Consider the following 26,742-nt stretch of genomic DNA (forward strand, 5'->3'; position numbering starts at 1 on the left):
GCGGGCGTGCGTGCGTGTAGTTATGTGATACAATTGTTGTGCGAGCTCTGTTAAGGGGAGAACTGGGAAGAAGTAATATATGAAATCTTTCAACTAAATGTATTGAGCCACTGCATAAACAATAGTACACATACTACAACCGCAGTAATCTAAACATCCTTTCAGACAGCTATACAAATGGCACAGAACACTTCTCATCCTTCTTATCCTTTTAGTTTCCGAATCAAGATAATAATGCATGTGCATCACACTCTTATTGCATACATGGGGCCAAGACTCTTGTTATTGTGTGATTAACGAGGGTCAATGACATCCCAGCACACCTAATTTGGCACTTCGACTTGGGCGACTTTGATGTGCTCTTTTCCTTCCAACTCCCTTTTGAGGGAAAATCTCAGGTACTCTCCGTACTTCATCTTCTTGTACTTCTGATGTGGCCTCCCTGGGTCGACCACGAGGGCCAATGGCCCGATTTCGATGTCATCTGGTGGATATATGAAAGTCGCAAAGGAGATCCTCCATTTCTTCGCGTTTGTCATTGACCTGTGCTCGATGCTCTTGTACTTCCCGTTTGTCCAGAACTGCCAATTCAAGACAGTCAAAAACAGTCTAAAAAGTCGTTTCTAACACAATTTCTTGTCAGTTCCATTCCAGAAAAGTAATATTCGATCTTTCATAAGTACCTCGACAACATCTCCGAGATTAATTATAAGAGCACCTGGAATCGGCTTAATAGGCACCCAGTGTCCTTCATGTCGAATTTGTAACCCGTCTGTATCACTGTCTTGCATGAGAATGGAGACGATAGTAGCATCCGAATGCGGACTTATACCGTATACATCATTTGGTTTCACGCAAGATGGATAATAGTTGAGCCTCAGGCCCTGCACGAGCTCCCCATGAAGTTTGAGCATTGCATCCTTGTTGAGTCCCATGACAGTTGCCAGCGAACCAATGAGTTTATCTCCAACTGTCCTAATTTCGTTTGCGTATGTCTCCATAGCTTTTCTGCAGATTGGAAAGAATGAATATGTCATTCCTAGCTATGTCTCCACATGTCAAGCCCAACTTGCATGCGAAGGGAAGTGTTGCACCGTGCTTTGTTTTGCATAGTGGCTGCACCTCCATACAAGTTTGGAAAAGTAACGAGACCAGGCTAGCATACGTACTTGAAATGAGGTGGTGTGCTCGGCCAAAACTGGGGTCTCCGGAACCTCTCCGGGTAGACGGCCAGAACTAGTGTGTCTGACCAATCAAGCTTCTGATCTTTGGTCTCCACGTTCGTGTGCCCATAACCCTGTATGTCATTTGCTGGCATCGCAAATTTGTTCTTCTCTTCCAGCGGAAGTTTGAAGAACTCAATGGCAGCTGCCCTCATCATGTTCATCACCTCAGTTGCAGCCCCATGATTAACCACCTGCGTGGGATCCATGACAGTCCAGAGAATAATGTGTCATTTTCCTTTTTTTTTTTTTTTTGTTTCCGATTACAATGAAAGTGCATGGGTCTAGTACGATGAAATAGATATTTCAATACAAGGACACGGGTAGTCCCAACCAAGTATTGAATCTAAAATCTCATAATTACTAGGCGAGGAGGCGCGTAAGTGCATTACGCCCTCTTTTTGTCATTTTTTCATTTTTAAAAGCAGAAGAGAGTCTTCGAAATCCTTTATAAAATAGATGGCCCACCTGGAAAAAGCCCCAGTCTTTGCAGGCCAAGTCCAACTTGTCGAGCTCCTGCGCATTACCATCCACGAGCAAGGATAGATCGAGGACGGGAAGCATGGGATTGACATATCCCGGTTCAGACTCGGAAATCTCTTCCTTCGTTCTAAGGTACCTTTCAGGAACACGAAGGGGATTTTCTCTGACCATCTCTTGGACATTTGGGACTGGTAGAGACGACACATAGATAGGTACGTCCTCTGCTTCCACAACAACATTGTCTGAGCCGGCCATGCTTTCCTTTTCGTATCTGGGTATTGATAAACAAGACTTTCGACTTGGTATATTTGTACTAGCAGATGGTCAGTCAATGACAAACCGAGTATTCTCACCGCGTTTGTCTCGTAGCGACATGGAATCTTGTCCTAATAAAGAACACGACGATTCCATCCTACGTAATAGATTATCCTACATAATTGAGAATTTGTTCTTCTCTTCAGGCATGTTTGGTTCACAGGTTTTAATAGGGAACGAAATACCTATTCTGTACATAATATGTATTCCGAAATTTGGTTGAAAGGAATGCGGAATAACTATTTCGATCCGGAATAGTTACTCAGTTTTTATAGGGAATAACGGTGCCTCCCAGCACTGTCCGAATTAGCATTTCCCCATCCGGAAATGAACGCGAAAGGATAAAAATACCCTCAACTTCTTTCACTAATTACAAACGCATGCCATCCTCTTTATTTCCCGCCGAAACTCGACATTTCGAAATCGGCAGAACCATTCGAAACCCTAGCAGAGCAATCGCGACATCATCCTTCGATTCCCCTCGCATCCAGTGTCGATTCGTCCGTGGCGACCGAGGAGGTTGTAGCCGTGGCAGAGGCGGAGAGGGAGGGCCTGGAGCTTGAGGGAGAGGAACGAGAGGCGGCGTCGGAGGTTGCCATTAGAGGAGTAGGGATCGGGATTGGAGTGCGGAAGCTGTGAACTCTGGTTCGAATAGTCTTTTGTGTCCACTCAAAGAGACAAGTGCCGGAATGCTTTTGGATGAAAGGGGGCACAACATAGGTTAATCCCGCTATCGCTGCATCTTCCGCTGGAAAGGCACCTTTCAGGCAGTTGGCCCTCTATTTCTATTTTTTCCCCAATCCGTGCGAGTTCCCCCGCAATACGGCTCAAGTGGCGGGCGATGTTATTGAAGTTATCTATTTATCCTATAAAACCTATTAGATTTAGCATGAAGGACATTTATGTCTTTTCATCCTATTTATGTTCTTTCCATTCTTTATTACAACCAACCAAACATTAGAATTATAATTCTCAGTTTTAATATTCCCTTCAACCAAACAAAAAAATTTCATCAGAATTTCTATTATATTCCCTATCTATTCTATTCCATGTTTATTCCATTCCAACGAACTAAACGTAGCTTTTTAGTGGAAGTTTAAAGAAGTTCACAGCAATTTCTTACATTGCTTGTTTTAAATTTCACTAGACTTACATGGGATTGGATTTAACTTCAAGTCAAAAGCTCGAGCTATTCAATTCCATATAAATCATTCTATAATCTCATATATATAATCCTATTTTCTTTTATACTTCCAATGTGGGATTTAACTTTTCTCAATTGACTTTTATATTCCCAACACTCGACGTTCACTTCCGGACTTGGACTTCACTGGCATGGTGCGTGGGCTTTCGTGCATACGCCCCCTAGGATCATTACCATGAGTTCCAATGTCATTTTAAATTCCACTGAATTTACATGGGTTTGAGCTTAACTTCAACTCAAAAGTTCGAACTATCAAATTGTGAGGTCCAATCCCATACAAACCATTTTTTTTATATTTTAATGTGAGATTAACTTTTCCTAATTGACTTTTATATTCCCAACAACTCCTTCATGCATCCTCTCGAGAGCGAAGATAGATCAATGACTGGAATTTCGAGGGAGAGTACATCTCCGATCCCAGGAACATCTATATTGGTCCTGATGTATCTCTCAGGGACCTCAAGGGGCTTTTTCCGGACCATTTCTTGGATTGGTACCGGTAGGGATGTGGCATAAATAGGTATATCATCTCCTCCTTCTGTAACATCTCCATTGACGTTGGAACCCAATGTTCAAAAATTTCCTGGGATTGGCAAATAAATTTTGTCGCAAATAGCAGTTTATTATAACAATTAACTAGTGGTTAACGAGCTTTTAGGGGCCTCCTGTCAGATTCAGGTGAGGCAAGGCTTGAAATAGTATTTTAAGTTTGTCTGGCGTGATCTAAGTTTTTGCAGCTCCGCTTCCTCGAAGACTCCAAGAGAAACAGTTTTGATCTGTACCGCCTATGAAAACTATCAATTGGCGTGTTCTTAGATTCGAGGTAATGCATAATCTTTGTGGGATTGTTCCCCGCAAAGCATACTGTAACTCGTAATCTTTTATTAAGGGATAATTAGATAGTACTATATCCTAATGGACCAAGCCGGACTAAATCAATCAAAATACATGGAAGGTGTATGATGAGATATGTTGTGCTACATGGATCGAGTTATGACTAGCTATAGTGCATCTAGTGCTCCGGACTCAGTTGAGTACCAACCCCATAATCTTACATCTTGTTCACTCCTCAAAATAATTCCAATTAATGTTAGAGAATCTACAATCACGAAACACAAGTTTCAATCCAATTCCAATAGGAAAGGTTACACTACATATCTGTCATGCGACCTTATATAAACTTATCAGGAGGATAACATAGATCGGTGAGCACAAATCCGATGAATAACCACCACTGAAAAAAATATCAGATCAGGAGTTGCATACCTCGATGGTTCCGGAATCTCAAATACCAGCAAGATAACTTCAAGACCTCAATTTTCTGTTGATCAATCTTCTTCTTGTTTTTAGTATTATCAGTTGCTGATGTTTCTCCTTATCTCTCTCGACTGTATGCCCCCCCGGCTGAGTTGTCCTTAGGGAAGGGAGAAAATTAAATGATAAAAAAGAGAGGTGGTTGCCAATAGATAACCACAAATAAAATAATGAAAAACAAGGGGCCTTTGCTTTTATGATTTTAGGTGCAGGTTGTTTTGTTAAGCCTGGCTCTTGTGGTACATAGAGAAACTAATGGAGTGAATATTCGGGGGCAGGGCAGTCAACCAGTTAAAGGAGCTCCTGTGCAAATCTCCGAGTAATTTCAACATACTAGTCGTGAAGTCTGTACATTGCATGCGATATTTTCACCAATTTAAAAAAAAATTAAAAATTAAAAAGAAAAATTACTTGAATCAAAATGAAATAAAAATAATAAAATAAACAAACATTCGCGTTTAGTGGTAGAAGAATTTAGTTTTTGAGAGCTTCTGTATAGGTGTAGCAATACCTTTCGAGAGATGAAACTCACATTATCAATCTTGAAAAATAATATGAAAAAAGCAGAAAAATTAGAGAAATAAAAGATTGAAAATTTTTGATAAAAATAAGAAAAATATAGTGTTGAGAGCTTGCATCTAATTGTAGACATATTCTTTGAGAGCTGAATAACTTTCTATTTATGTGTATGATAATTCATATTTATAACTATCATACAAGATAAACTATAATTTGATTTGTTTTCTTTTTTAAGTAAGGTAATCTAGTTTCTTTTTTGAAAAGAAAATATAATTTATACATTTTCTTACTATATATACTAAAGGTTGTCCACATAACTATATATTCACATATGTTATATTATGTATGAGTATATACTAATATATATACTTATTTTGATGTTAATATTTATCTACGAAATATTAATTTTTATTTTAAAAAATCAAGATTAGTAAATAATATCTATACATACAAAAAACTTCTCATTTATTTCAAATACATCACGTGATATCGATTATAAAAATTATAGAAATCAAGAAATTGGATTTTATGATAAGATATCTTTAAAAAAATATTTTTATTAAAAGTTCGAAATAAAAAATTCAAAAAATCTAGAAAATTCCATATATATCTATAAAATATTATCTAATCTATTTTTAAAAAATAGATATCTATAAAACAATATAATTCATACATAATTTTTCTTATTATATATACTAAAAGTTGTCCACGTAACCATATATTAATATATTTATATTATGTATGAATATATAATCATATATACTTATTTTGATGTTAATATTTATGTGATGGAATATTATTTTTTATTTTAAAAATTATTAAATAATATATAGATTATAAAAATTTAAAAATCAAGAAATCGCATTTTATGATGAGATATATTTTAAAAAAATATTTTTTATTAAAAATAATTCGAAAAATTAAAATAATTTAAAAGAACCTAGAAAGTCTATATAGAAAATTCATATTACCTTCAATTGGAAATCACCATAGTATCCAAAAGATTTTATGGTATTTTCGATTTTTTACGATTTTTTTAAATGAAATATTATTTCATAAGCTTTTATTACTAATTTTATAATAAGTGATAATTTAAAAATTTTAAAAACTAAAAAAGCTAGAAAATTTCATTCAGAAATTGAGCGTTCCAACTCCAAGGGCATTTGACCTGCCCAACTTGCACCTTACTTTCATATATATTAGTCGTAAAACCTGTGGATTGAACGGAATAGTTCCACCAATTTGAAAAAAATATAATTAAAAATTAAAAAGAAAAAATTGCTTAGAAATTCAAAAGTGAAACAAAAATAATAAAATAAACAAACAATCTTCGCATTTAGTGGTAGAAGAACTTACTTTCGGAGGGCTTATGTATAGGGGTAGCAATATCTTTCGACATATAATCTTACATAACCAATCTTAAAAAAGAATATGAAAAAAAAACAAAAAATTAGAGAAAAATATGAAAATAATGTTTGACTTGCAGATGAAGGTATGGCAAGGTATTTATCGTCTGCTTAAAATGTTCAGGTGCAGAGGGCTAAACATGGAGACTCTGGAGATGCGTGCTTCATGTTAAAGCAGAGAACTAGTGTGTCAGAAAAATTGAAATTTTTTCCCTGTTTCTTTGTCAAATCAATCGGGATTCAGTTGTTTCGAGACAATGTAGGCGTGTGTGTCCATAACCTTTATTTTCAGCTTGATGTCGCTGAGCATCTGTTCTCTTCTTGAGGTATCTTACAGGGACCTTGAGGGGATTTTTCCTAATCATTCATGTACATTTGGTTCAGGTAATGATGCCACATATATAAGTACATTATCTCATTCGATGATTTATTCTCATCCATATAGGAGCAAATTGTTCCATAAATGACTTGGAAGTAGTTAAACCGTGTTTGTATAACATGCTAAGGCAGTGATTAACGAGCCCTTGATGACCCCTTTTTACCTGATTATTAACTTGTAGCTAAAGAGGATCTTGATCTTGTTAACAACAAAAGGATTCCTTTGTCATCGAGAGTATCGGAGGCTAGCTAGCTGCCGCCCCGTGGTCATTAGGATGAGACGAAGGACACAAACAGAATAGTTTCAGTACTTCCGAAGTTTGTCAGATCGGTAGCTTGCTTCAAAAGGCTCCAACAGAATACGCTGGGTTAGTGGGTTTCGACCGTTTGGTGCCAGAACTTCTCGACTTTTGTATTTCTGCGGAGGACTAATTACTCAATCAGTATCCTTTATTCCTGCAGCTGAAATGGAGTAAATGATTTTATAGACAGGGTTGACTTGGAAGAATTTAGGAAGTTATGAGAGAAAATTTTCTTGAATGTTCTGCAAATGTCTCCCATGAGAATATACGTCATTTCTTGGGTTATATTTATCCATATGTGGATTTAACAATATAGTTATACTGCGGTGGCCGGTCGTCTTCCCCGGGATGGAAGAATGAAAACGCATGTTTCCAGAGCTGTTGTAAAAAGTGGAGCTAATTTCTGTGGTGCTTCTTCTGCTTTTTCATATTTACACACTGCGTAATCATACAAAACAAAACTGAAAATGGCCTGAATCACGAATGGATAATAAGTGCGTGCAACTTTATAGATGCCCACATCTATTGGAGCTTATAAACTAATATGACTGATATTAAGCCTTGGCCATTTGAGTGTGGGCTTTCCCCTCCATCTTCCTGTTCATGGAATGTCTCAGATACTCTCCATACTTCACTTTCTTGTACATCTTACACGGCCTTTCCTGATCCACCATATGATCGAGAGGCTCAATCTCCATGTCATCGAGTGGGGCTATGAAAGACGCCAAAGAGATTCTGGGCTTCTTCTCATTGGTCACGACCCTGTGCTCAATGCTCTTGTATTTCCCATTTGTCCAAATCTATCAAGGCATCATGTAAGGTAGTATGTGTTGGATTCGGCACAGAAGATGTACTTTTTCCTTTATCGATAAGATTAAAGGGAACTTGTTTATGTGTTTTGTGAAGAACAAAAGGAACTTAAAAGATCTTGTTACTCATACTTACCTCAAGAACATCCCCGACATTAACCACGAGAGCATCAGGAATTGGCTTGACTGGGATCCACATTCCATCGTGCTGAATCTGTAACCCTTCTGTCTCATCGCTCTGCAATAGTATGGTGATGATGCTCGTATCTGAGTGTGGACTAACTCCCACCACTTCATCGGGTTTCTGACAAGTTGGGTAGTAGTTCACGCGTAGAGCTTGGAGCAAGTCCCCATGCAGCTTGAGCATGGCATCCTTGTCAAGTCCCATGGTCAATGCTACTGAGCCCATGAGCTCGTCTCCAATTCTCCTGATTTCACTCGAATATGACTCCAGAGTTTCTCTGCAATGACAAAGAATAGAGACCGGAGTTTGCTTATATGCATTGCAAAGGTAGTCCGAGATTCCAAAAGTAGCTCAAGAAAGAAGATGCTCAAATGGAATAAATAGAGTGAGGTCTCTGTTTTCAGTCTTACATATGGAAATATATTAGTCTAGGAACAGACCTGAAATGTTCTGGTGAGGTAGGCCAGTACTTGAGCCGCCGGAAGTGGTTTGGATAGATGATGAGAATAAGAGCATCAGACCAATCGAGCTTCTGATCCTCAGATACAACATAGGCGTGGCCATAGCCTTGTATATCGTCTGATGGCATCGACAATTTGTTCTTTTCTTCTAATGGAAGATCGAAGAACTGTGCAGTAACTTCGTTCATCGCCCGCATCACTTGTCTGGGCATTCCATGATTTACTACCTGCTATATGCACCTTACATTAGAAAATATTTGGATCTTCTACAACTGCATTTTCATTACTGAGGCACTAAAAGGCGAGTACGGTGTTTGAGGATCCTGCATTTTTTCAGCATGTGTATGGTCTTGACAAATAAAAATAAAGAGGGAAAAGGAAATCGTAAACCTGAAAGAAGCCCCAGTCTTGGCAAGCCTCATGGAGTTTCTCGAGCTCGTCCCGGCATCCTCCCAAGAGTGAAGATAGATCAATGGTGGGGATCTCTGGCGAGAGGATACAATTGATCTTGGCAACATCTTCCTGGGTCCTGATGTATCTCTGGGGAACTTCGAGAGGATTTTTCCTAACCATTTCTTGAACATTTGGTACCAGCAATGATGCCGCGTAGGTGGGTATATCATCTTCACCGATAATATTCTCATCCATATAGGAGCCCATTGTTCTGTATAATCTCTGGAGTTGGCAAACTGATGTGGCAATAGTTAACAACGATATATATAACAGGCTTAGGCAATGATGAACTATCCCTTGAAGCCTTTATCATCATCTGAAAATTAACTAACTTGTAGCTAAAGAGGATCTTGATCTTGTTAAGGACAAAAGGATTCTTTATTCATCGGGAGTATCGAAGGCTAGCTAGCTGCCCCCCGTGTGTTTGTTAGGACGAGATAAAGGCTACAGACAAAAAATAGTGTCAGTACTTCCAAGTTCGTAAGATCAGGTTGAAGGTCTTGGCAGTTCTGCTTCAAAAGGTTCCACCAGAACTCGTGGATCCAGTGGGGTTATTTTTGAGTTTTTAAAATTTTAAATTATTTTAAATTATATTAACGTGGATTAATTTAAGTGGTTCGACGCTTATTCCGTTCATGTAAGGTCTCTAGTTCGAGTCATTGTGAAAGCAAAAAAATTCACGCTATGAGAGTTTTACCCTTTAGTAGGCTGACTTGGCTCCACTAGATTAGTCATGACCCAATTGAGCTTCCGGATACTAGGGTTCACACAAAAAAAAATCTTTGATTATAAAATTAGTAACAATCTTCTGAAATAATATTCCACTTAAAAAACGAAGATAATATGATTTCCAATTTAAGGTAATATTAATTTTTTAAATGGACTTTCTAGGTTTTCTAATTTTTAAAATTTTAGGAATTATTTTTAATAAAAAATATTTTTTAAAATATCTATCATTATAAAATTCGATTTCTTGATTTCTTTAATTTTTATAATTTATATATTATTTAATAATCTTGAACTTTTTAATACGAAAATTAATATTTCATCCCAGATGGCCTTAGAATACCCCCTTTATGAACGGATTTTTCTTAGTTCTTTCAGTTTTTTAAAATTTTAAATTATACTCAATTATAAAATTAGCAACAAAATCTTCTGAAATAATATTCAATTTAATAAAATAAAAAATACTCTAAATTTTTTTGGATAATACAGTGATCTCCGTTGAATGCAATATAAATTTTCTAAATGGAACTTTCTAGGTTTTTTTAAAGTTTTTAAATTTTCGAAATTATTTTTAATAAAAGAATATTTTTTAAAAGGTATCTCATCATAAAATATGATTTCTTGATTTCTTTAATTTTTATAATTATATATTATTTAATAATCTTGAATTTTTTAAAATAAAAATAATATTTCATCACATAAATACTAACTTCAAAATAAGTATATATTATTATATATTCATACATAATATAGACGTATTAATATATGGTTATGTGGATAACTTTTAGTATATATAATAAGAAAAAGTATATATGAATTATATTGTTTTATAGATATGCTTTTTTAAAAAATAGTTTAGATAATATTTTATAGATATATATGGAATTTTCTAGATTTTTTGAATTTTTTATTTTCGAAATTATTTTTAATAAAAATATGTATTTTAAGATATCTCATCATAAAATCCAATTTCTTGATTTCTTTAATTTTTGTAATCCATATAACATAATGTATTTGAAATAAATGAGAAGATTTTATTATATGTATAGATATCATTTAATAATCTCGAATTTTTTAAAAATAAAAATTAATATTTCATAAAAAATTATTAACATCAAAATAAGTATATATATTTGTATATATTCATACATAATATAAAATATGTTAATATATGTTTATGTGAACAACTTTTAGTATATATAGTAAGAAAAAGTACATATAAAATTATATGTTTTTTTGTAGATATCTATTTTTAAAAATAGATTAGTAAATATTTATATATATATATAAATTATATTTTCTTTTCAAAAAATAAATCAACTATATTTTGTATGATAGTTATAAATATGAATCATCACACACATAAATAAAAACTTATTAAACTGTCGAAACTGTATCTCTCTCTAGATGCAAATGAGTTTACTATTGATTTTTCTCTTATTTTTATCGAATTTTTTTATTCTTTTATTTTTCTCTAATTTTTTGCTTTTTTCATATTCTTTTTCAAAATGTATTGCCACCCCCATACACAAGCTTTTAGAAAGTAAGTTCTACCACTAAAATTTGTTGGTTTATTTTATTATTTTTATTTAACTTTAGATTTTCCAAGTAATTTTTCTTTTTAATTTTAATTATATCTTTTTTCAAATCGGTGGAACTATCCCGTACAACGCACAGGCTTTACGATTAGTGTGTATATATATATATTGATGAATAGAATCTCTAGGAATAATTAAGGCGTACAGATGATGGCCTTACACTTTGCTGTGAATGCCATACAGAATAGTGCCATGGACATGGCCTGTTTGCTCTGATCCAAAGAGAAATTACTCATTCTGATATAATAAACTTAAAGCCATCTCACTGTCATAATAAAGAAGAAAAACCATTGCCCCCTAAATTAATTCATATGAATATGATCTTCCCCAACTTAAATTGACAAAGTGCCATTAGTTGAGGGGGAATAAATGAACGTGGCTCAGCTAGCTGTTGGCATTGACTGAGCCCCATTATACATGATACAAAAGCTTTATTATTATAATTCTGATCTTAGATATAAATTCTAATTGACTAATAATCTAGGAGGAACCTCTCAGGTACTCTTGTTCCTTCCTGTTCTTTCTGTTCGATCTCTGATTCGCACGTGAAACTTCCATCTCAAACTGGGAGAGCTCGAGCTCATCGTAACCAATGCTTATCCCTTCAGTTGATAAGACGGTCACAGGGCTCAAAGGGCTGCAATTGAATGTACTGTGTGATGAAGTTAGGATAACTGGGTCGAAGCTATGATTCTTTAGTCGTTCTTCCATGAGCCTATTGCATCTTTTCAGGTTTTCCTGTTACATAATGTGCAGTTACATGACAATTTCAAAATACAGTTAGGCCACTGAATTACAAGAACAAACAAACAGGATGAACAAATAAACTATGTTGAGAGTATTAATTTTATGAGATTTAATTTTCTTACCTTTTGATCTTGATCAATGAATTTGGTAAAGTGGGTAGGATGAATGTCAGATAATGAGGCCAACACTTCTTGCAGTCCGTATCTCATTGCAGATACGGCAAGAACACTCGGCCTGAACTCCGTCAACTGGATATCTGATAACAAAATAAAATTAATTTTCTCCAACATGAGCAGTTAGTTGGTTTGTACGCAGATATAGTAAACATCAAAGTTTTCTTACGTTTCATCAATATATATGTAGTAATGATCATCGCGGATCAACGTGTGTACGGTATATAATTGATGATTTATACAGATGGTAATTTGAAGTGACCATTTGATTGACTATGTGTACATGTATATGTATCCGGCTAAGCAATGTAACAAACATTACATTGGAGTGAACCTGGCCAAGCCTATATATATATATATATATATATATGTATGTATGTATATACATACCAGAAACTGCAAGGAGCAGGAGCTCATGGACTCGGCCTCGGAGCTCCTCATGGAGATGATTTGGCAGTAAGAAGCTGTTGCTGAGGTTCCACATCAGAAGTTCCACATAAGTATATGGCGTGATGGAGCTGATTCGCCATTCTAGCGCCCGTAAAAGTATCAACTCCATCCTTTGGATCGTGCTCGGCTGGAATGCATGATCAAGGCCCTCCATCTTCATATAGATATACGCACAGCACAGACACCAGGTACAATTTATTAAGGAAGCTCAAGGTCTTCTCGACAACTTCGAAATATTTGTTCCATTACATCTCTACTTGGTCGGTCGGTTATCGGGGTCAAACTTAACATATATGAAGTAATATATTGTTCATTTTCACGTACCACTTTACGTGATACGGATACAGAAATCACCTGAATCTCATGCAGGGGAAAGGAGGTGAAGGTCTCAAAAGACTTGGAAGCAACAGAGAGGCATGCGACTGATAGTAATTTCACCATCCAATCTTTCCATTCCTGTAATTATATGTGAAATAGCTAGGATAATTGATTGATAGGTTACTGTGACATGACATCATTTGATTTGCCATATAATTGATCATGAACGAAAGAACTGTTATTACCTGACACTTACAAGCCGAGATGAACCGATCAAAATAATTGACAGCGAGGAACAACGTTCCATAAGATAGCCTCAACCTACTCTTAGACTGAAAGTAGAAATTAAACAGATAAAAAAAGTTCAATTCACAGTTGTTAATTTAAATGACGCAGTAAGATGAGACTTTGACAACATCATCTAATGATCTATTATATATAATGAACCTTCATGAGCCACTGGGTGACCCTAAACCTAAGGACAGTCAAATCATTTGATTCGACCACAGCAGCAAAGCCGGGTGCTTTGGGCATGTAAGAAGTCTCCTTGTCTAGGCAGATCCTGAGGGCGTTTTCAACGTCTTCCTTGGTCGTGTAGAAGGAAGCTGGGGAACCGCCGCCGCCCGCAATATTGCCTGGATTCACAACGATGCCGTGTTCGGTGGAGGCTTCGTGAAAGGGACTTGTAAGGGCCCAGGATTTCTCATCACAGAGCAAGCTCTCCATCTGAAGACAGCAGATGCAAAAGCAAAAACTGGTTTTGTTTGTGAAAATGAGTGAGGGAGAAGGAAGAGAGGAGGAAATATAATGGGGGGTTGCCAAAGTTTATAGGAAGAAGGAAAGGGGCTTCGTGGGGTTGGTGAGTTGACAAACATGCACGGAAAGAGAGAGAGAGAGGAAGAAGAAGAAGAAGGAGGAGGAGAGGAGTTATAAGGAGGAGACGTCCCTCATGAACAAGGTTTAATGCATGCAATCGTTTGGCCCAAAATAAAGGTAACTCTTCACCCGAAATAGTTCGATCTATACCCATTTTTTGATGGAGAATATTCTATCTATATTTAATTCTACTAGGAAAAAGAAAAAGAAATAAGAAAAACAGAGATTTTCTACATATGCGTTGTTCATAGTACGAACCGAAGGACAATAATATAATGGTACCAGGCGAACCCATCTTCTTCTAAAAGCGAAAGATTTTGTGTGCTAATCCTATAGTATGACTTTCTCTCAGCACATACATTGCTCGAGAATTGAGCTCTCCTATAATATCCACAGTTCCCACTAGCTAGCTATTAGCTATATATATATATGATGCGGTTAATATAGTTGTAAATGTGTTATGAACAACAATATTTGTTTTTTACCACACTGCATACTCATGCAAACATGTAACATGTACGTACTCATTCGAACGTATTACGGGTGAGCTACTTTCACTAGCTATATTCTTCTTCTTTATTGTGAATTAAAAAATAAAAAGAAAAACATTGGATGTAGATTCTAATTTTCTCATATATCCAGTATATATTGTACGTACCATGGATAACTTCTTTAATTTTTTCCTTATAACTATCCAAAAAAAAGAAAAAGAAATTTTGTAGACAGATAGAATTACACAAAGCCCTCGTAATTGGGGAAGTAGACCTCAGATGAGCTCGATATCGTTGCCGACTGAGATATATATTACGATGCATTACTCATCGAAAGTGAAAGTCGAGATGGTGCCAGCTCAAGTGTATTCCAATGCTAACTAAAAAGATACATGTGATGTAATCACTAGCGAATCAATAAGAAAATAAGAAGATTCAATCATCAAATTACATAAGAAGTTCGGATGACCCATGACTTGCCTTAGTAGTAGCATTCCCCCCGGGATATCATCGACTCGATTGGCCTCTCACCTTTACCACGTCTCATAAAATGTAATAAAAACAAAAAAAAAAAAAAAACCGGGGGGGTGAAGAGGGAAAGAGCCTGAGATATTTGCGTTGGGAGTTTTAATTAATTTTGACCGCAGTAACCAATTGCGTGAGCGCACGAGGATAGCTGTGGACGTTTAATGTTGGTTCGGGGTCTGGTATAATGACCGAATGAATAATAATCAAAGCATAGCATAGGGAAAGAGCGCTGCTGTGCTTTGCCTGTTTATACATGGCTGCGAGCAGATTTGGTTTGGGCCCACTTCTATAAGGTGGGGCCCAGCAATTTAATCCCCACCATGGGCAGAGTCGCTTTTCCAGTTGGGAAAGTGGGGACCACATCCCCCCCCTTTTAGTCCCAACTGTTCTTTCTACTCAAACTCACGATCTCCATAGTCATGAGCAGCTCAGTACTCGGTTTATTGTTCTCGCCATCCACGCACACTCTATTGCCTCTATAACCGCGTCTTTCGGCCAATCGAATACAAAAGAACCTGAGACCGGTCGATAAGCAAAGATAAGAAAATTAGACGACCATCTTTAATCAATCAAAGTGCGAAGAACAAAAGATGACTATCTGATTATTTATTCTCAAGGATGGTTGGAACAGCATTGGCAGAGGAAAGCTGTTCCTTTTTTCCTTAAGATTGCGCTTGGTTCGCTGGAATGAAATTGATAGATAATAGAATAAATAATAATTAAAATAGAAATTTTGATAAAATTTATTTTGTTTGATTGAACGGAATAAAAAATGATAAAAATCGAAAATACAATATAAATAAAATAGAAAGACATAAATACCTCCCTTTTAAATATATTAAAATATTATATTAAATAAAATTTTAAAAAATGCACCGTTCATATTCTTCAACATGAAGAAGACGAACGGTGCATGGCTGCCCTGCCGCCCAAATCGTTCGCGAACGGGATGAAAGTCGACCTCCTGGGTGGCAGCTTTCCCGATCTTCGCCTCACTTTTGCGGCTAACTCGTCTTCAACGTCGAAGCCTCGTGGAGGAGGGAGCAGATCCAGAGCGATGAGAGATGCGCTTTCAGATGGGAGACCTCAAGGAAGTGGCGGTGTTGTTGTCGTTGACAACAGTAGAAACCGACAGCCCTGCCGTGAGAACTTCAAGACTAGATCGCGTGGAGGACCAAGACCCACCACCGACTTCGAGCCACCCTAGATCCACCCAAGACTTCGAGCCACCTCAAATCCAAGACTCCGAGCCTCCCCAAATCCACCCTCGACTTTGAGCCTCCCCAAAACCAACCCAGACTTCAAGCCTCGCGAAGGTCGGATATATGGCTCGCAAAGTTGGAGCTTGGGAGGAAGAAAAGCTCGATGCCATTACATTGTAATAACTCAAGAAAGTTGAGGGCATTTTTGGTTTTTCACACTAATTTCCGGACGGAGAATGCCCATTCCAAACATTCGAGGGAGGCACGCGAATTCCATATGCAAGCCGGAGAGCTATTCTGACCCAAAATAGCTATTCCACATTCCCATGAACCAAACGTCGGAATGAATATTCTGTACAGAATAGGTATTCAGTTCCCTACCATTTCCTGCGAACCAAACATGCCCTAAGATTTGGACCAGAGAACTATACATTTTTTGCAGGACCACTATAAAATCTTCCTGACGTTAATTCAGCAGGGAAAATAAAATAAAATAAAGAACTGCAAGCCCCTTCATGTTTATGTCATATGTTAATCTAATGCTTCGAGATCTAAAGAAATTAATGAAAAAGATAAAAATTATCCTCCACCTAGACAAAATATGATACAATTGCATATTATAAATGTAGATATCACAACCGAAACGAAATATAAGATAAGGAGAGGATGTCCGATATCGCGGAAACCGGATGAAGATTGCTCCATGAAGATTAGGTTACAATAATTATAGGCCCTCTCCCTCATGGTAAATCTTCAACCGGCCTGCATTCTCACAGCTGGAAAAATAATATGCTGTGATGCTCACCTACTTACTTTATCACAAACATGCACCAGGACAGACAAATTTTAATACATCAGAAAGATCGGAGCACCTTCATAGTTCATGATAAGTATCTACTTTTGTGAAAACTTATGCATGTGAAATTTCCATTCCAAGGTCATAATGCGTGCCCATTTACTGCAGTTCGTATGCTGAAAAGCTGAAGCCTGGTCTTCCCTCGTTGGTGGATTTCAGTTCAAGCTTCTGAAACGGGCTGTGGTAAATTGAGATTAATAGTTTGTTAATCATCAGCAAATCACAAAGTTAAAACACATCAACGAGAACTACAAGAAAGTAGCAGAAGAGAGATCATTACCTGCTGTTGGGGTCATAATAGAACCCGTTGATGGATCCATCACTACACGAGAAGCATACATAGTAAAATCCCGCAATAGTCAACCCACAGTCAGTTCCGACATTTACGAAGTATAGCTCTTTCCACCTCTGCCCAACCACGAATAAAGAAATTAAGACCTTCCCCATTACAATTGTAACTTCATAAATGCAGCATATTTTCAGCTCTAGTTACCATAAATATGTAGGGGTAATTGCTAAGGTCCAAGGATTTGCCACCATCAGCCTCCACTTGGTTCTGAGACAGATACTTAAGCCGTGAGGAAACCATCCAATCTATTACAAGTGAAGATGAGAGTTTGACAAGCACAAGCTCTCACCTGAAGGGGTGAAAAGGATGGGAACTTGCTCCAATGTCTTATATCGTCCTCCGGCCTATAAAATAATTTTTCTAGTGAATATGGATAGTAAAAGGTTGTGTGCTTCCAGTCTTAGGTAGGAGACAAAAATCCAAGTTACTTGCTAAAGAAGAACAGAGACCAGAAATGAGGAAAGAACAAGAAAACATACGTTGCCTCCCATTTACCAGTGAAAAACGTGTAGTTCTTGGTATCTACTATCTCCCCTTCCCAGAAGGTCACTACCTGATATGAATTAGTGATAGCAGATGAGTCTTCACCAAAAGAAAAACTAAGACAATAAACTAGTGAAGACTTCATAAGTTCACAGTATGCGTCCCTAACACGGCAACAAAAATTCAATCTTTACAATGAGATGTCACTAACTCGAGTAACTTTAATTTGTGGCCAGAAATCGAACAGAGATCAAATACAACGTACAAGAATATATATTTCGAAGTAACTGCAGAGTGTAGACCGCACATAATGTAACTACAGTTCATTATTTTATCTCGTCCACATTTTTATTTTTGAAATGAAAAAAAAAGTCATATCGATATTATAAATATCAGCCACACAAAAAACACAGTTACACATGTCTGTTTGTGGTTGGAGTGAAAATAATAGAACAGCTTACTGGTGTGTCCGCCATTGGAACATTAAGAGCCTCCATAGTGCCGCAGAGATAACCGTGATCAAGGTCACATCCTTGAATGCGGACATTGACTCGCCAAGCCTCATCCTTCTGTAGGCTAGAAACATTCTGAGTGCCAGAGAAGGCCTGCAACAATTGCTCCACAAAAGCAATTAGCTTCTGGAAATCTGGTAGATTTATTTTCTTTGTAAATTATAAAAGGATCTTCATCGGTTAAGAGAGATTAATCCTTCTAAAAATTGAAGATACGTAAGATTCCTTCCTATGAGAGCACAAAAAAGTATAAGTCAGCTGAAATGAACAAGAAACAAGTTCTAAAACAAATTCATCACTTGAAATGGCACCCAGCCAGAAGAAACTCCCTTACAATGGCCTTTTTTCATTCCATCTTTTTCCCTTTCTTATGAGAAATTGCTGCCGATAGCTGACGTTAGCTAAAATGCACATAAAACCAGACTAAGAGTTGCATACTCATTCTTACAGTAAAGAAGAGGAAGGGGTGTATTATTGTATAGCCCAAGCTTCCAAAAGCCAGAGAGCATAACAGCCATTTCCGGAAAATGATTTACGTAGCGAAAAACTAGTGTTGGAAAGAAGTAATCTAAGAATTTACATGAGGAAACATATGAAAGTAGGAAGAACTCACCTGTCCAACACTCAAAAGTGTACAGGGCTGGGGACATGTGTTTCCAGAATTCCCACCTACAAATTTAAGCATAATTTGTTGAGACGACGAAAACAAAACATCAGAAAAGTCTCATGCAAGCATCAGTCATACAAAAAATGGCTGTTAGATAAGGCTCGTCCTAGGCACAAGAATAGAAGCAAACAATGGGGTCGGAAGACATCCCATCCGGTGAAAGTTCCTTCAAGCAAGAGCCCAATTAGGATTGAAGCAACAGCACGCTTGTTTCTAAGCTACAAGAGGCAACCCCTTAGACGTTCACCATTCACGTGGTGTGTAAGCAACGACCATGAATCGCCAGTATATACGTACTTTCTACACTCTCTCGCTCCACAAATTTCACGCGAACTGATTTGGCTCAGCTCCTGGAATAGTTTCAGAGCTAGATATCCGACAAACGATCAGCCGGAAATTTGGGAATAAGACCGTCGTTTCGCACAATCATCTCCATGAATGAACGAATAGGACGAACCATTGGAGCTATAATCAATTCCCCAGTCATAAGACAATCGATTGGCTTAGAAGAAGGGACGGACGGGGAGAGAGGGAGAGAAGTACCTGAAACTTGAGAAGGTGCAGAGCTCTCCACCACTCTCACTGGCATTTTCCTTCCTTTGGTAGATCGATCGATCTACAGAAATTCCGCTGATTTCTTCGTTCTTTTCGTTCGTTTGTGTTCCCTTCCCAGCGTAAGCTTGTCTCTCTTTTCTCTCCGTTTTCCCGGAAAACCAGAAAAACTATGTGCCCCCGGCCCGTCTACTATTTGACAGGGCCTGGGCTTAACTTCGCGCCGGACTTAGCGGGCCTGCGAGTCCCAATAAATGGACCCGACCCAGCTCGCCGTGCATAGCTCAATCTTGTGACGTCCACATCATCCGTTCAGAGACTTTCGAATATTGTTGAGCTTTTGAGACATAGTTCATTTGCATTTGCAATTTCAAAGCAGGATTACCAACAACATTTGCACTAGTCCTATGTCATCAATATGACATCGTAGGCTCATTTCGTGTTTGTGCAGTAGATCAGAGTTACCAGTATGTCTGCCCTAGATACGGAATATCTGTTTGTAGGACTTGGAGGATATATCATTTCTATCGAATGAAGGGAGACCGGGCGGCCAAGGAATCCTCCGATAAGGAACAGGCATGACAGCGTCAGGACAAAGCCTGTGATGCAACCGATGGAGTTGGAAACAGGTCTTTGGTAGTCATTGGCAACTTCTCACCTATAATACAGTCTTCCTCTTAATGACAGTGCAGTTCTTCCATTCTCTTCCGCGCAGCAGTGATAAGCCCCGTTGACCATGGCTGAAGAGGAGAAGCAGGCCAACCCTCCACAAGATCAAGAACACCAATCAACTGACTCGCCGGCCCATCTCTTGCCAAGTAAGTCGTGAGCTTGTCGTTTGACTCTTATCGTTGCTAGCGGCGCAAAATCTCTTTTTATGTCATAGGCATGCCCGAGATGAGATGATCTTTCCAATCAAGTCACAATCTTCTCGTATCGATTGGAAACTATAGCATGATCCAGCAACTCAAATTTGTTTGGTATGAGATTTCATGATTGCAACTGATGAGAAGATGGTTTCAGGATTCTACGGAGCTTTAGGGGGAGGTAATTCCTCAGAAAAGGATTCATGGCCTGAGCTGGTGGGTCTAATGGCAGATGAAGCAGAGAAGAAGATCAAGGAAGAGAAACCCAGGGCCATAGTCCAAGTGGTCGGACCGGATTGCTTCACCACTATGGATTTCAACACCGGTCGAGTTCGACTGTACGTAGATCCTTCTGGGAAGGTGGAGAGAAGACCGAGAATCGGTTAAATGATCACTTCCTTTTCAGTTCCGGGTACGTTCAATGATGTTTTGGACACGAACACATGAGTCTCTGCTATGGGGTTACTTTCTTTGCAAAGTAAACTGCTATTTACAAATATTCATCCCCCCAACAAACATATGAATGAAACAACAAATTTCTCAGATACTGATTAGAGTTTCAGTAATGGAGCTTAAGAAATCAGCAAAATATATAAAAGAATCTCACCCACGGAAGATGAATGCAACAAAAAGGAAGAGGAAGAAAATGGAAGTGCCCAATTTGGACACTCTTTAAGACTATCTAGTGTAGCCAGTGCTAACATTCGGAAGGGAACGAGGAGTCGAGAGTGACAAGGTCGTATCGAAATCCCTTCTCCCTGTGAAGGAGGACGAGCTCATATTATCAAAGGAGGACGACGCAAATGAGTCCAGGAAATCCTCAAACCCTCCTTGACCCCTCTCCACCTCAAGCGCCCCCGGGGCCCTCGAGCTCTCAGGCACTTCGACTTCCCCGTCCAAGTACCTCATTACCTGCCGCATGCTAGGCCTCTGATCGGGCTTACTGTTTGAGCACATTAACCCCAACTTCAATATCATTAACACCTCACTCTCATTGAACTCTCCATTCAACTTCGAGTCAACCACATCGAGAACTCTTCCTTCTCGGTACCTCTCCCACACCCAGTCCACTAAGACAAGCTCCTCTGCTGGGGCCTTCGGCTCAATCGGCCTCCTCCCGCAAACAACCTCTAATAAAAATGCGCCAAAGGCATAAACATCAGAGAATGCATCAGATTTTCCTGTCCTCGAGAGTTCGGGGGCCAAGTAGCCCAAGGTTCCCACAACCCGAGTTGTGCTCGGGTTCGAACCGTGATCATACAATCTCGCCAGTCCGAAGTCCCCAAGCCTGCCATTCAGTTCCCCATCGAGCAACACATTGCTTGCCTTAACATCTCTGTGGATCACGACCTGTTCATACCCCTCGTGCAAGTAGAGCAGCCCCGAAGCGACTCCCTTTATGATGTTGAACCTCTGGTCCCAATCGAGGGTTGTCTCTGGCCCATCGAACAGGAACTTATCTAAGCTTCCGTTGGGCATGAACTCATAAACAAGCAACAGATCGCTTCTTCTCCGGCACCATCCTAGTAATTGGACCAGGTTGCGGTGACGGAGCCGGCCGATGGTGGAGATCTCCGAGACGAATTCACGCAACCCTTGCTTTGACTCATGGGAGATTCGCTTCACTGCGATTTGGGTCTTGGAGTTTCGTAGTATCCCTCTATAGACTTGCCCGAACCCGCCAGCGCCCAGCAGCTGATTGCCCTTGAACCCGTCGGTTGCCCGTTTGAGCTCCTGGTAGGAGAACCTGTGAGGCCCGATATCAAGCTCCCAGTCCTCGATTGGGTCTGCGTTCCTGATCTTCCGGACAATGTAAAACACTGCACCTATCGCAAGAACTAGAACCAAGACTACCGAGAAGGAAACCCCAATGGCGAGAGCTACTCGATGGTCTTTCTTCGGTCCCGGTAACTGGGGCAGAGAGGAGAGCTCCAGAGCTCTGCTATCTCCTCCTCCACCTATGCTAAAGCTCCAACCCAACACGTAATGCGAGCTCGCGAGCAAACCCGTGGAAGCTGAGAACCCGACGTACATATGTTCATTCAATATGGGAGACAGGTCGACCTTAAATGATAGGATGGGCTTTGTGGGCTTCGAAGAACTGGGAGACACCGTCACGTTCACAGTAGTGCTGCCCGAGTCGTAATCGACCCACGCGAAAACGGGCTTCCCGCTTTTCAGATTCAGATCCACCTTCCCTGAACTATCGCCAGCGTAGTAGGCGGCCGAAGCAGAGTCATTGGAGACCAAGCTGTTGATATCGATCCCAACGTGATTATCGTTAATGTCCCCGAACTCGAAGTCCTGGACAGTGTCGAACTCGACCGCGAAGAGGTGGTTCGAGAAGTTGCCCATGTCGGAGGAGTTGAGGAGACCAAGGTACTGGCTGGGGAGGGCGGCAGGGTGAGGGGAGGGGGAGAGGGCGAAGGCGAGGCCGTGGCCGCCGAGCTTCGGGTACTCGGGGACGATGGAGAAGACGAAGGAAGTGGAGAAGGAGAGAGCGGAACCGTTGGGGGAAGCCTTGAGGCGGAAAGGGGAGGAGTAGAAGGCGTGGCCGAGGAGGCGGCTGGTGTGGTTGGTGAGCTGGAGAAGGCCGTTGGAGCGCTGAATCTGGGCAAATCCGGCGAGGGAGATGTTGGAGGCGGAGTTCTTGAACCCCGGGAAGTAGAGCTCGCCGCCGGCTGAGGGGGCAGGAGGCGTCTGCGGCTGCTGCTGGTGGGAATAGGGAAGCCGGAGGAGGAAGAGGAGGAGGATGAAGGCAGAGAAGGGCGGCCGGGGTAGAGTCAGAGCGGCCATTTCTGTTCAAGAACGGGGCTGGGGAGGTAGAAGAAGACGGAGAATCAGCTGATCTGTTTCAAGAACGCCATCAAAAAAGAGGGTAAGATTTGCGAAGCAAGCAACTCACACTCTCCTCTGCTCTATTAGACTAGATCTCCTCTCTGCGTCTGTGCGAATGAATGAATGAATATGATTTGGTGATGGGATTCTTATGGAGGCGGCCCCGTTCCGTTCAGCAGAGGCGATCCTCCTCCTCCTCAGGCCTGTTTAGTAGTTTAGGGAGCGATGAAGCAGAAGAAAGTGAGTGTAGCCATCACCACAGTGGATTATAAATACATTCCCATGTGATTTGAGGTTCCTAAATATATGCTAGGATAGGGCTCTTTGACTTGAGGTTGGGGTCATTTTCGATTTCTGTAAACTATACTAAGCCTCTGATGATGCTACGCTAACGAAATCAATACTTACGCTGATTATTCAATTCGTCTGATATATTTACGGTTGAATACGAGAGTTCAAATATTGCGTGCGTAGCGCGGCAAGGTTGCCCACCATTTTACTTATTAAAAAAAGTGAGTGGAGCCATTGAAAGGCGTGCTTCTCTCTCTCTCTCCTCTCTCCTCTCTCGTTTTTCTTTTTTTCTTTTTGGGTGTAGTGTGATGTTTCTGACATGTTATAGATTTGGACAATTCTATTGGTGGAGTTGATGGGCGGAGTCGGACTGTTGTTGGATTTTTCTTTCCAGTTGGCGCCTATTTATATGCCTCTATCTCAAATTGAACCCTCGACTTTCTTGTTTGGCTCAACTTACTCTATAAACTATTTTATTTAGTTACATAACGAGCACACGCAATTTTAATGAACAGGAACTCTCTCTTTTGAAAGTCAGCTATTAATATATATTCATGCCTAGAAACAATTTACTTAACCAGGAGAATGTGAATTAGCGGCATCAAACTCCCATCATGTAGGCTTTACTTTATTAAGGATTCAAAATATATTAGAAGCATCTTTCTCATAGTTAAAATCAAATTGACGCTCTAATTGTATAGTCTCGGTCAGTAAAAACCCGTTGTGTTTATCTAAATCAAAAGGAAAAATAAAATTTCAAAAGATGATCTCTGTCAATTAATCGATACTCAATTAACCCCAAGTGATGAAATGTGAAATTCTAATTATGTTCTTCCACTTTTCTATTAACGAAAGATGCACATGCACTGAGGAGCTTAGCATGCAAATCTAATTAATTCACCTTCCATGGTGAACTGCAACTTTCACATGATATGACACTTGAAAATTTTAGAATGAATCGGAGACTAGCCTTCCGAGTGAAGTGAGATGGGTGCATAGCGCACACAGTTGACGAGCTAAAACTGAGGCAATGTTTATGAGGTGGATTAGGAAGAGAGGAAGAGTTCGGGGGGTCAAAACAGAAATAAAATGATTCTTGGATTCTTCTTCTTTAATGCACTAATTAAATTAAATTATATTCAGTGCTACAAGAGCTTGAGCAGCAGCCCTCGATCGGCCACGGACACGGACAGGAAGCATTAGTTAAAAGCCCAACAGAGACAGATCGCCCCATTCCGATTCCATTTCATGATGCGGACAGTCGCCAGCTTGGAACGCTCATAAACGCCGACGGCTGCTTTTTTTTTTCCCTCATACCCTCTTCGACGCAGATGAGGAAGATATTAAAGTTTAAATTGCACATAAAAAAATCATTTCCTTTGCATATTTCCATCAAAAAATGTCCTTTCCTTTCCCTTTGTGAGCAAATGTGAAATTTCACTCGATTTTTTTAGGAAAAATTGAAAATGAGTTCCACTTATCCTGAATTATCAGAAAAATCAGTAAATGTTACCCTTTTTTTTCGAATTACAAAAGAAGTTTATATAGAAAAACTAAAAAGAAGTATAAATTACTTTACCATGAAAATCGAATCCGAAATCGCAAATTATCATGGGAGAACGCATTCCATTATACTATATCCTTTCTCAATTAAATCATACTTTACATGTCAAGCGAAAAATCAAAACAGTATTTTATAGGCATATAGTGTCGTCAATATCCCATAATGATTAAATAATTTACCGTAAATTCAAGAAAGCTGAAAGCAAAAGCAATTATGGGGGACCCCACCTCGGCCAAATAGTATGTATTGTAGCTTGGAATAATTGAAGCACGTTGCCTTTTAAGCATCGGCCGACAAATTACTTTGAAAATTACACGCTATTAAATTTTCAATGGACTTATATGGGTTTAAGTTCATATCCACTTAAAAGTTCAATCCGATAAATAATGGTATTCAAATTTTATATAAACTAATAAATTTTGATTCGTCTTTTTTTATGTAGTATTAATATCCTCAATAGACGCATTTGATGCTAATCACTCTCTAAAAATTAAAAAAAATTCAAAAACTGAGTAATCAAGTTCTATTCCATCCAACCTGCTCAAATGATTTGTTCCTTCCCTCTTGCTTTCGTTACTTAAAAAAAAAAAATGAAGCGTGAGATGGACTTCAAATTCTAATGCTTGGTCATCAAATTAATTAATTAATTCAACCACCTTTAACTAGCTTATACAAAAGAGGGCCATTAAAGAAGAAAAGTTGTTCTAATATACTTTATTTTGCAGCACTAATTTGGTGGCTTTTGAGTCTTTGCAACTATGTCACTAGTGGAGGCCGGCTGAGTGTCATTCCAATTTCAATTTCAACCAATGAGATTATTTCAAGAACTCATGCCATGTGTTTTTTTGCTATCCAATTTCATGAACTCAGACTTTGCCATCTCTCACCATTGTGTATTTCAGGCTACCTATTTTCACGCTTTCTAACATGAATTTTTTAATCTGGTGATTGACTAACTTTGCTACATATTTTTCATATATATAAATTTGGATGAAATGCTTACAATGAGAAGCCTCAGGCATTCTATAAAATTTTGTAAAGTAAAAAAAAGTACGTTGTAACGCAGTGACATATGTCTTTATCTGTCAATCAAGAGATTACATGTCCGACTTTCGTGTCGTGGAACTACAGGTGTACTCATTTATTTAGTTATTAGAATTTTTATTTTTATACTAAAACTCATAAATCTCTGTTATAATCGAAAATTTTATAAAATATTTTTTTTTCAAATATGAAATATCCATTAAGTAAAGAAATCTCTTGAGATTTTTCATTTTCCATTTTTTAAATATTTAAGGAAGTGGGTTAATGGCTCTCCAAATTTCGCCTCTTTTGATAACTTTTCCGAACCACCTTTTAGACTCTTATTTGACGATTGAAAGAGAACTTTCGTCGAAGATAAGAATTAAAAAGAGCACTACTCTACTTACTCGTTGATGAATGTCAATTTGTTGGTTTACGCATCCAACACTCTTGACTTTACTAAACGGATCTTGAGGCTTTGTTGGAGAATATTCTAAGTATAAATAATTATATTTATTTGGAATTGTAATAATTGTGTTGTTGAATTATGAGAAAAAGTAAGAAAAAATAATGAATAGTTG

The 26,742-nt window shown here is 38.7% G+C and overlaps 6 protein-coding genes across 7 annotated transcripts; 1 reads left to right on the forward strand and 5 right to left on the reverse strand.

Moving 5' to 3' along the window:
• Positions 1-91: 91 nt before the first annotated feature.
• LOC116200093 (protein SRG1-like) lies at positions 92-4,657 on the reverse strand. 2 transcript variants are annotated; one of them, XM_031530790.1, is made up of 5 exons: positions 4,492-4,651; positions 1,692-1,977; positions 1,170-1,417; positions 684-1,008; positions 92-581 (listed from the first exon to the last, which is right to left on the reverse strand). In XM_031530790.1, exons 2-5 carry the CDS (start codon positions 1,959-1,961, stop codon positions 324-326), a joined length of 1,101 nt encoding a protein of 366 aa, XP_031386650.1. In that variant the 5' UTR covers positions 1,962-1,977; positions 4,492-4,651; the 3' UTR covers positions 92-323. The 2 variants fall into 2 exon arrangements, with proteins under 2 accessions (XP_031386650.1, XP_031386658.1); XM_031530798.1 differs by having other exon boundaries at positions 340-581; positions 719-1,008; positions 4,492-4,657.
• A 2,885-nt stretch (positions 4,658-7,542) lies between these two features.
• LOC116192466 (protein SRG1-like) lies at positions 7,543-9,341 on the reverse strand. The gene is made up of 4 exons (XM_031521020.1): positions 8,989-9,341; positions 8,578-8,825; positions 8,090-8,414; positions 7,543-7,944 (listed from the first exon to the last, which is right to left on the reverse strand). Exons 1-4 carry the CDS (start codon positions 9,256-9,258, stop codon positions 7,699-7,701), a joined length of 1,089 nt encoding a protein of 362 aa, XP_031376880.1. The 5' UTR covers positions 9,259-9,341; the 3' UTR covers positions 7,543-7,698.
• Positions 9,342-11,855: 2,514 nt separating this feature from the next.
• LOC116193032 (putative cyclin-D7-1) lies at positions 11,856-13,840 on the reverse strand. The gene is made up of 6 exons (XM_031521762.1): positions 13,511-13,840; positions 13,309-13,395; positions 13,100-13,201; positions 12,686-12,899; positions 12,245-12,378; positions 11,856-12,113 (listed from the first exon to the last, which is right to left on the reverse strand). Exons 1-6 carry the CDS (start codon positions 13,787-13,789, stop codon positions 11,856-11,858), a joined length of 1,074 nt encoding a protein of 357 aa, XP_031377622.1. The 5' UTR covers positions 13,790-13,840.
• Positions 13,841-16,733: 2,893 nt separating this feature from the next.
• LOC116210603 (glucose-induced degradation protein 4 homolog) lies at positions 16,734-19,726 on the reverse strand. The gene is made up of 8 exons (XM_031544527.1): positions 19,571-19,726; positions 18,974-19,029; positions 18,310-18,453; positions 17,845-17,918; positions 17,655-17,709; positions 17,510-17,572; positions 17,297-17,424; positions 16,734-17,194 (listed from the first exon to the last, which is right to left on the reverse strand). The coding sequence occupies exons 1-8, from the start codon at positions 19,614-19,616 to the stop codon at positions 17,116-17,118; spliced, it is 645 nt and encodes a 214-aa protein (XP_031400387.1). The 5' UTR covers positions 19,617-19,726; the 3' UTR covers positions 16,734-17,115.
• Positions 19,727-19,866: 140 nt separating this feature from the next.
• Positions 19,867-20,992, forward strand: LOC116210610 (subtilisin inhibitor-like). The gene is made up of 2 exons (XM_031544542.1): positions 19,867-20,397; positions 20,603-20,992. The coding sequence occupies exons 1-2, from the start codon at positions 20,316-20,318 to the stop codon at positions 20,830-20,832; spliced, it is 312 nt and encodes a 103-aa protein (XP_031400402.1). The 5' UTR covers positions 19,867-20,315; the 3' UTR covers positions 20,833-20,992.
• On the reverse strand, positions 20,896-23,554 carry LOC116210595 (L-type lectin-domain containing receptor kinase S.4-like). Its single transcript, XM_031544515.1, has 2 exons — positions 23,351-23,554; positions 20,896-23,259 (listed from the first exon to the last, which is right to left on the reverse strand). The coding sequence occupies exon 2, from the start codon at positions 23,239-23,241 to the stop codon at positions 21,124-21,126; it is 2,118 nt and encodes a 705-aa protein (XP_031400375.1). The 5' UTR covers positions 23,242-23,259; positions 23,351-23,554; the 3' UTR covers positions 20,896-21,123.
• Positions 23,555-26,742: the final 3,188 nt, after the last annotated feature.

This window comes from Punica granatum, chromosome 1 (assembly GCF_007655135.1).
Source record: "Punica granatum isolate Tunisia-2019 chromosome 1, ASM765513v2, whole genome shotgun sequence".
NCBI classification, from domain to species: Eukaryota; Viridiplantae; Streptophyta; class Magnoliopsida; order Myrtales; family Lythraceae; genus Punica; species Punica granatum.

What these genes read in the sequence shown, in the direction of transcription:
- LOC116200093 (XM_031530790.1), bottom strand. Translation starts at nt 1,961, where the DNA reads ATGGCCGGCTCAGACAATGTTGTTGTGGAAGCAGAGGACGTACCTATC. An exon ending in AGCACACCACCTCATTTCAA is followed by an intron (nt 1,009 to 1,169) that starts GTACGTATGCTA and finishes TCCAATCTGCAG; the next exon opens with AAAAGCTATGGAGACATACG. An exon ending in ATCTCGGAGATGTTGTCGAG is followed by an intron (nt 582 to 683) that starts GTACTTATGAAA and finishes TTGAATTGGCAG; the next exon opens with TTCTGGACAAACGGGAAGTA.
- LOC116192466 (XM_031521020.1), bottom strand. Translation starts at nt 9,258, where the DNA reads ATGGGCTCCTATATGGATGAGAATATTATCGGTGAAGATGATATACCC. An exon ending in ACCTCACCAGAACATTTCAG is followed by an intron (nt 8,415 to 8,577) that starts GTCTGTTCCTAG and finishes TTGTCATTGCAG; the next exon opens with AGAAACTCTGGAGTCATATT. An exon ending in ATGTCGGGGATGTTCTTGAG is followed by an intron (nt 7,945 to 8,089) that starts GTAAGTATGAGT and finishes ATGCCTTGATAG; the next exon opens with ATTTGGACAAATGGGAAATA.
- LOC116193032 (XM_031521762.1), bottom strand. Translation starts at nt 13,789, where the DNA reads ATGGAGAGCTTGCTCTGTGATGAGAAATCCTGGGCCCTTACAAGTCCC. An exon ending in CCTGCTCCTTGCAGTTTCTG is followed by an intron (nt 12,379 to 12,685) that starts GTATGTATATAC and finishes TTTTGTTATCAG; the next exon opens with ATATCCAGTTGACGGAGTTC. An exon ending in TCATTGATCAAGATCAAAAG is followed by an intron (nt 12,114 to 12,244) that starts GTAAGAAAATTA and finishes ATTATGTAACAG; the next exon opens with GAAAACCTGAAAAGATGCAA.
- LOC116210603 (XM_031544527.1), bottom strand. Translation starts at nt 19,616, where the DNA reads ATGCCAGTGAGAGTGGTGGAGAGCTCTGCACCTTCTCAAGTTTCAG. An exon ending in TGCACCTTCTCAAGTTTCAG is followed by an intron (nt 19,030 to 19,570) that starts GTACTTCTCTCC and finishes TTAAATTTGTAG; the next exon opens with GTGGGAATTCTGGAAACACA. An exon ending in CACTTTTGAGTGTTGGACAG is followed by an intron (nt 18,454 to 18,973) that starts GTGAGTTCTTCC and finishes CAATTGTTGCAG; the next exon opens with GCCTTCTCTGGCACTCAGAA.
- LOC116210610 (XM_031544542.1), top strand. Translation starts at nt 20,316, where the DNA reads ATGGCTGAAGAGGAGAAGCAGGCCAACCCTCCACAAGATCAAGAACAC. An exon ending in GCCGGCCCATCTCTTGCCAA is followed by an intron (nt 20,398 to 20,602) that starts GTAAGTCGTGAG and finishes AGATGGTTTCAG; the next exon opens with GATTCTACGGAGCTTTAGGG.
- LOC116210595 (XM_031544515.1), bottom strand. Translation starts at nt 23,241, where the DNA reads ATGGCCGCTCTGACTCTACCCCGGCCGCCCTTCTCTGCCTTCATCCTC.